The 7698-nt window shown below is 40.5% G+C and overlaps 1 protein-coding gene across 1 annotated transcript in view; it reads right to left on the reverse strand.

Annotated features, from left to right (window-relative positions):
* apba2b (amyloid beta (A4) precursor protein-binding, family A, member 2b) overlaps positions 1-7698 on the reverse strand; it is an 88407-nt gene that overhangs the window by 37967 nt on the left and 42742 nt on the right. The window contains exon 3 of the mRNA XM_037689442.1: positions 298-783. Coding sequence (XP_037545370.1) covers positions 298-763 — 466 coding nt within the window. The 5' untranslated portion in view covers positions 764-783. The remainder of the gene's footprint in view (positions 1-297; positions 784-7698) is intronic.

The following is a 7698-nucleotide window of genomic DNA, read 5'->3' on the forward strand; positions in this document are numbered from 1 at the left end:
GATGGATGGATGGATGGATGGATAGATGGATGGATGGATGGATGGATGGATGGATGATGGATGGATGGATGATGGATGGATGGATGGATAGATGGATATTGACATCTTTTATATTAAGCATAAAGCTACTGGCTTTAAAGAAATATTGACCCCCTGTACTGATCAGGTAAAGCAAACAGAGTATGGAGTTAAAATGTTCAGATTGATCCTTCGACTAATACTTGTCAAATATCAGTTAATCAAACAGATGCAACAGAAGCGTCTAAACTGGTTAATTATGATCAACGTCACACTCACCGTCATCATAATCTTCCTCATCGTCTGAGGAGTTGTTGATGTAATCTGAGCTGGAGTCATCATCCAGACTGTCAGCCTCACCATGAAAATCTGTCTGATTGTGTTCATCTGGGTCATGATTGTGCTCAGGTGTGGACGGCGTTGCTGGACGCTGGCTCTCTGCTTGCGAGTCAGCATCAGGACCGCTGTGCCGCTTCACTTCCACTCCTGCAGCTGCATCTTCTTCCACATGGCTGTGACGCACGCCTTGAGACTTGGAGGAGGGATACTGTGCCTTGCAGGAGTGAGGGGGGGGCAGCTCTTTGTGGTAGCGGAGTGGGCGTTGCCGTGTGGGGAGGGCTGTCAGATCACATGACTCTGCAGGATGAAGGGCGGGACAGGGGGCGGGGCCAGGGGCAGATATACCGTTTCCCCCACTGGTCCCTGGCCTCTTCCTGTGGGCCATGATTGGTGGCTTACACGCCATGCATTGTTAGTGGTTTTAACCTGTGAGGCAGACACAAAGGGGCACAGGCTCAGAGCAAGGCCAACTGCTGCAAACACTGCTGGTGACTCAGTGTAGAAAAGACAAACAGGAGAAACTTGCTGCAAAACTCTAAAGAACTGGGCTATATTTTAAATGGTAGCTGAAAATTATAACTATTCTTCATAACCAACAAAGTCCATGCTCAATAATCCAGGTATACAATCCAACATTTTTCAATCTTCATAACATGCACATTTAAATTTATCTTCACCAGCAAATAAATCAATAAAATACACAATTTTCTTAATATTTTTCCATGCTTGAAAACTGAATATAATTTTGCAAACTAACTCATTGTCACTCAGTCAAATGCTTTTAAAATAAGCACAAAGATAAGAAACTTTCTAAGCATATTTAAATCAATAGATGAACCTGAAGGTGCTGCATATCAGAATAATCTGTACATTTTACAAATGTTTTTATTTTCTTCAGTTTAATGTTGCCTGTTAACTGATTGATCCATCACAACCTGTTCAAAGCAATAATTCAAAGGTTCATATGATGAGAAATTTCTCTGAATCATTTTTTTCTACTTTTGTTTAAACAGATCTCCTGATCAGCTTTCATTTTTATTCAAACCTTTGAGCACGCCTCTAAAATAAACAACTACTAAAACCTCCAATCCTCACCAACAGATGTTTCAAAGCAATAAAAAAAAGATGAAAATAGGTTTAAAACAACAACTAATTTAAATAGATGTCCAAGAAAAACTAAAAAGACACAAATGTACATTAAGATGCTTTTTTTTAACCCTTAAACAAAACTTGTCATATTTTTGTAAGACGCCAAAATGGTGAAAATATAGAAAATGTGACAATCACATTATCAATCACATTATCTATAGATTTCCAGTTGAGTCATGTTTCTTGCATTGCATCTCACATCCATATTTCAAAAGTTTGTAGTATTCTTTGTTCCTCCTGTGCCTTTTCATCACCCCCCCCCCCTTGTGTCATGCTGTTGCCATGAACATCTGTCCTTCGAGGGGTGTTGCTGCTGCTTCCCTTGTTTTCCATAACTATAATTAAGTTTCCATCACAAGTGAATCAGCAGGTTCATTAGATCTGTGGAACCTGCCACAAACACATCGCCTCAGTAACACAAACGTGCACATCTAGACACATGGATGCGGTTTGACGTCCATCTAGCAGCCAAGCATTCTTATAAAAGACGTGCACACACCGATCATAGATCATTATGACCACGCACACACCTGATGAAACGTAGCAACATGTGAAGCCTGTTATCAAACCTGTTATCAAGCCTGTTATCAAACCCTTTCAGTCCTGGTCCTCACAGCCCATCCCAAAATGTTCTCACCTGCTCATCATCACAAACATCATGAAGTGCCTGCATGTCTTACCTGAAGCAGGATGTGGTCAACAATGGTCCTGTGTGACAACAGAACCCCTGCGTCCCTCCCTCATGTTTCTCCTCACTCCTCCCCTCCCCCACAAGCTGCTGCACAGCGTGCACCTCCTTGACTCCACCCTCTCCATCCACGGTGTTTGTAAATGTATAATAGTAGAATTTTAGAAAACCCCACCAAGGATGTGCACCATAAAGACAAACTCGAGTAAATGACAGCAGCTCTGTGCTTATAAACTAAAAAGGATCGTCCGATTTTAATCTCTCGGTTTTAATTTTACACTTTCTTCATTAAAAGAACTTCATCAAAAACCCCCAGTTTAATTGCATGAACCCAGTCAGACTTTAGAATAAATACTACATTACATATGCTGACACCAAATTTGCATAAATTTGGGTTTTTGTGTGAGTAATGTTATTATTATACACATAGTCCTCATCCTTAATATCTGCTGCGGTTTATCTTAATGTATTTAAACTTATTTGGCGTCTGAATCGTTCTGCTGATGTTGCGCCGTATGGTTTTACATTATTAGTATTTAGTATATATTTTAGATCTTTTTATATCTTAGATCCTTATAAACTGGTTTTGTATTTTTACTTTATAATTTTGCAGTTGGATGCAACTGGGAGCCCGTGTACATGATTTTGTTCCACCTCGTGTTGGAAATGAGAATAAAGAACCTTGAACTTGAAGCAGTTTACGTTTCTGAATTCAGTAACTTGATACTGATATTTTTTAATCATTATGTCTAAATTTAGTGGTGACATTCAAACGGCACCATTTTGACAGTTCAGAAGAACCTCATGACCCATCCAGTCACAGCTGGGCCATTTTAAAACATTTACATTTTCATTTTGTTTCAGCACAACAAACACATTTTTATTACACATTTATTATCAATAAGGAAAGTTTTCAGTTTTTTTCAGTTGGAGTTAATTTGTTGCCTTTTTCTGTTTTCATTGTGTTTGGTTCGTTCCTTTCTTTTTACCCGTTTCCTCATGTTCTCTCATTTCCTCAGTTTGGTTCTGCTCCTCCAGTCGTCCTGCCACGCCCAGTTACATCTGTTCTCTGTCCCATTCATCGCAGCTGCAGCCAATCCTCCCATCAGCCCCAGTCCTTCCAGTCCCTCAGCAGTCTGGCTTTGTTTTGTGCTTTTAATTTGAGCTTCCTCGTGTCAGTCTGAATTTAAAACCTTTAAAACTTTAACATTTACAGTGGTAAACTGGGAAATGTCCAGTGTGACAACAGAAGCCCTGTGCCCCTCCCTGGCTCATGGCAGCAGCTGTCATCCAGGACACTTGCTTTACCAATTATGTAATTTCAGTTTCATAAAAAATATTCTTGTTGTTACAAAACAATCTTCTATTTTTTCGCAGACAGCAAAGAACAATCTGCAATTAATTTAATTTCTTGTTTATTCTTAGAGCAACAGTTACAAGAAAAAATTTAAGTTTTTTTAATATCGCACCGCTAAAAACAATTTTGTTCAATTTTCCACTAATGATTAAATTTCTTAAGAAAGAATGAACTTGTGCTGCACACAGTTTTATAATTTTCAGGAATATTAAACTTCCTGACTGGGACTCGATGAACAACAGAAGTGTCAGATGATCTCGTTTTAATTCTGTGGTCATTTTAGCACCTTTCTCAGTTAAAACTTTGTCTGCACACTATTTTTCACATATTGACAGTTAATGTCCTCAAACACAAAATATGTACACATAACTTCTGACCAGACGCCAACTACCCCGTGTGTTTCTTTGCAGAACGGCAGAAGTGACTGGAATTAGATCAAAAGTTAAAATTGTTAATCTGCTATTGTCTAAAATGTAAACTCTTTGGAACTGCTTCATTTGATTCAGAATAACTTTTTAATGTTTAATTTAATCATGCAAAATGTGCCTTGAAGTATTTTGGATTTTAATTTAGACTGAAAATAAATTCAGATTTTTTATTACTTGGGAGTAATTGTTATAATATTTCAGACAGCCCAACTGTTTCACTGAAAAATGCAACTTTCGGTTGAATAAAAGATTTCAAGTGAACAAAACTTAATTCTCATCAAAGCTTTACAACCGAAACAAAATCAAATCAACCAATAATTGTACATCCAATTAAAGCACCTCAGAAATGTGGGTTTTAATTTGGTCGTAATTAGAAGAGTTTTGTTTGTTTAATAAAATTGACAGGAGCTAAGTGTGATGCTTGTTCAAGAAGGTTAAGATTATATACATTTACAGTAAAACCTTTAATAATCCTAATATTTCATATCTAAACAAAGTTTAAGAGGAAACAATATGTTCACAGGTCGTTGTGACTTCTAATCACACGTGCACTCACAATGATGTAGTTTAAAACTCCACCTGTTTGTATGTGTGCAGGGATACTGCCCTGTCACCTGGGAACATTAATAGAAAAGGAGCAACATGAAAATAAACTGTAAAATAAAAACAAGCTCAGTGACCGGAGCAAAAAGAATCAGAGTCCAGCCGGTTCCATCTCTCTCATTAATTTCCTGCACACATAAACCCAATATCTGTCTCCTACAAACACTGAGAGTGCACTGATCCACAAAACGCTGAACAAACACACCAACACACCCAGAGCGTCTCATTTGTCTGTTTGGATCTACATCTCGTACTCGAGCAGGTCTGCAGCAACACGCACCAGCAGCTGTGAGACAAAGCTTGGAGTTACGCTCAGACATACTTGTTTTTTAAAGTGGCCGATATGTGTGCATGTGTTTGCATATTTGTGTGTGGAGCATGTGAATAAAGTATCTTGAAAGGTGGAGTGAGGAGCAGACTGAGGGTGAGAGCAGCAATCCACCGCAGCAGATGGCTCAGTGTGGGCCTCGGGAACGCTCAGGCTGGAATGTTAAGCCATGACCTCCGAGCACAGGAAGACGTCGGGCTAGGACCAGGAAGAGGCAAGACAGGAAACTGAAAAACTATTTCAGATGGTCAGATTGTTGTTGTTGTTGTGGAAGGCAAACTCAAAGAGGTGGAACCCCTTTTAACACAACCAGCAGAAAACCAGTACAGACTTCCTGAATCATTTCATGTTATGCTGGTAAAACTGAACATCTACAATAAAGATGCACTGATTTAGGTTTTGTGGGCCTTCCCCATGTCTGGAGCCCAATTCTGATGTTTTCTTAAAGAACCACAGTCAAATTAACCTACAGATCATATTAGTTATTAATACTCTTGAGTTTCAAAGTGGGTGGTGCAACTGGTAGAGCTGCTGCCTCTCAGAGAGCAGGTCCCTGGTTCAAACCCCGGTCCAGGGGCCTTTCTGGGTGGAGTTTGCATGTTCTCTCCGTGCTGCGTGGGTTTTCTCCGGGTGCTCCAGTTTCCTCCCACAGACCAAAAACATGCATGTTAGGCTGATTGGTAACTCTAAATTGTCCCTAGGTGAGAGAGAGAGAATGTTTGTTTGTCTCGTTTGTCTCTATGTGGCCCTGTGATGGACTGGAGACCTGTCCAGGGTGTCCCCCGTCCCTCGCACAGTGACTGCTCGACACCGGCGACCCCCGTGACCCAAAATGTAAGAAGCGGGTAAAGAAAATGGATGGATGGAGTTTCAAAGTTTCCATCGCTCCCACGTCTTTAGCTTCTCGTGCAGAAGCATTCCAACAGTTGTCCACTCTCATGCGTGAACGTCCTGTTACAACAGCCTATGTCTCATCAAAACTTACTGGTTTCACAACATTTCGTGAACATCTCCCAGTCTGTGAAGGGCAGAAAACATCCTTTTCACAGCTTCTCCACTACTGGTGCTGCCTCTGACTTCCTTTAGAAACACCTTGCAGACAGTGCAGCTAACTTCACGTCGGTTGTTTTATCAAAAGACTTCCTGCCATCGCAGCACAGCAGCTTAGATATGATGCGTTCACTGACAGGAAAAATGGATTTTTGCTTGTTAGACTACAGACCAAAGTGAAAACATCAGGTGCCCATCACACGGAAACTTCTGAGTGAATCTGCAATAAATGTGCAATTTTTGTATAATGCTGAAATTTTCATTTCAGACAAGCAGCCGAATTATTTGATTGAATTCAGGAGTACATCCAAGCATAAAATTAATGCTCTGAATATTCTATCATAAAGTCCTGTGATCCATGAAATAAGCTCCGCTGCCGTTCGTCTGTTTCAGGGTCAGCTCTGATCACATGATCTTGTAAACATTTAGGCGTCAGCATGAAACTGCCCTTTCAACACTTTCACATCACTGAACACACGTTGATAAAGAGTCTACTCCAACCTGATGGTGCAGCTTGTAAATGAAGAACAGAAGCACTAAAAAGAGCCGGAGTGAGAAAATTAGTTTTTTTTTCTCAGCGACTTCATTAAGATTCAGCATTTGTTTCTTCTTGGTCTCTGACTCCCTTCAAGATGACAACAAGAGCAACATGTGACAGGCGGGTGGAGGAGCAGAGGCTCGCGAGCAGTGGCACAGCACCACCGAACGCTTCTCCATCGCTCAGCCTGCTCCACACCACAAACTCACCCTTGACTGTTACCATGACAACTCTTTGTTTTCCAACTCGGCATCAAGAAGAAGCGGCTCAGCCAATCACCAGCTAACGCTGTGCACAGAATGAACGCACACAAACATTTCCACTGTGATAAAATTGCCATCTCTTCTTTAGCCGTCTTGCAAATAAAACATCCAGGAGCTCTTTCAACAACACGAAGGCAGGATGTTCTTCAGCAGATGTGTGTTCTGGGCGGCCCAGCTTCAAAGTGCCCTCTTCCTCTGAAACAACAACACAAGCGACGAGCTGCCGTACGGATTCACAATGGAGAGAAGCAAAAATACAAGAGGACACAAAGTACAAACACAGCAAGAGAGAGAGATTGCTTCATCTATATATATCATATATCATATATATATCATATATCATATATAAACTGTATAAAAGGTAATAATTTCAGATTTTAAACAATGTAAATGTGCAGCACAAGCATTATCAAGTCTTATTACAGTTTAAATGGGTTTTTGGAAACCAAACTGCCAAAACAAACAACATTCCCCTGAAGCTAAACTGTGTTCACTGCCAGCAAATGTTGGTATCATAAATAAAACGCAGAGAGAAAAGAAAATCTAAATATCAGGAAAGATGCACTGTTCTTTCAAATCCACCGGCACGTTTTACTTCCGTACAGCAAAGACTCCAGTAACAGCTCCAAGCCTCCAGTCTGGTACTTTCCTGTTTGTCACCGGGGTTATTTACGCTGCTGTGTATTGGTGACAAGCTGTACGCCCAACATGTTCGAGACTGCTGCCATGCCAGTCGAGCTTCAGTCTCATGTGATATAATGCACACGTGTTCAAAACACGTTTAGGTCATGTGATAGTTCATCAGATTTGTTTGGTGGTGTCACAAACAAGAGCAGTCCAGATAAACTTTGAGATTTTCACACAGCTGTGACCGACACCAATTTATTTTACTATGACCATGATGCCATATGTCCTTTGCAAGATTTCTTTACCGTAT

This window comes from Nematolebias whitei, chromosome 2, assembly GCF_014905685.2.
Source record: "Nematolebias whitei isolate Nwh7 chromosome 2, NemWhi1, whole genome shotgun sequence".
Lineage (NCBI taxonomy): Eukaryota > Metazoa > Chordata > Actinopteri > Cyprinodontiformes > Rivulidae > Nematolebias > Nematolebias whitei.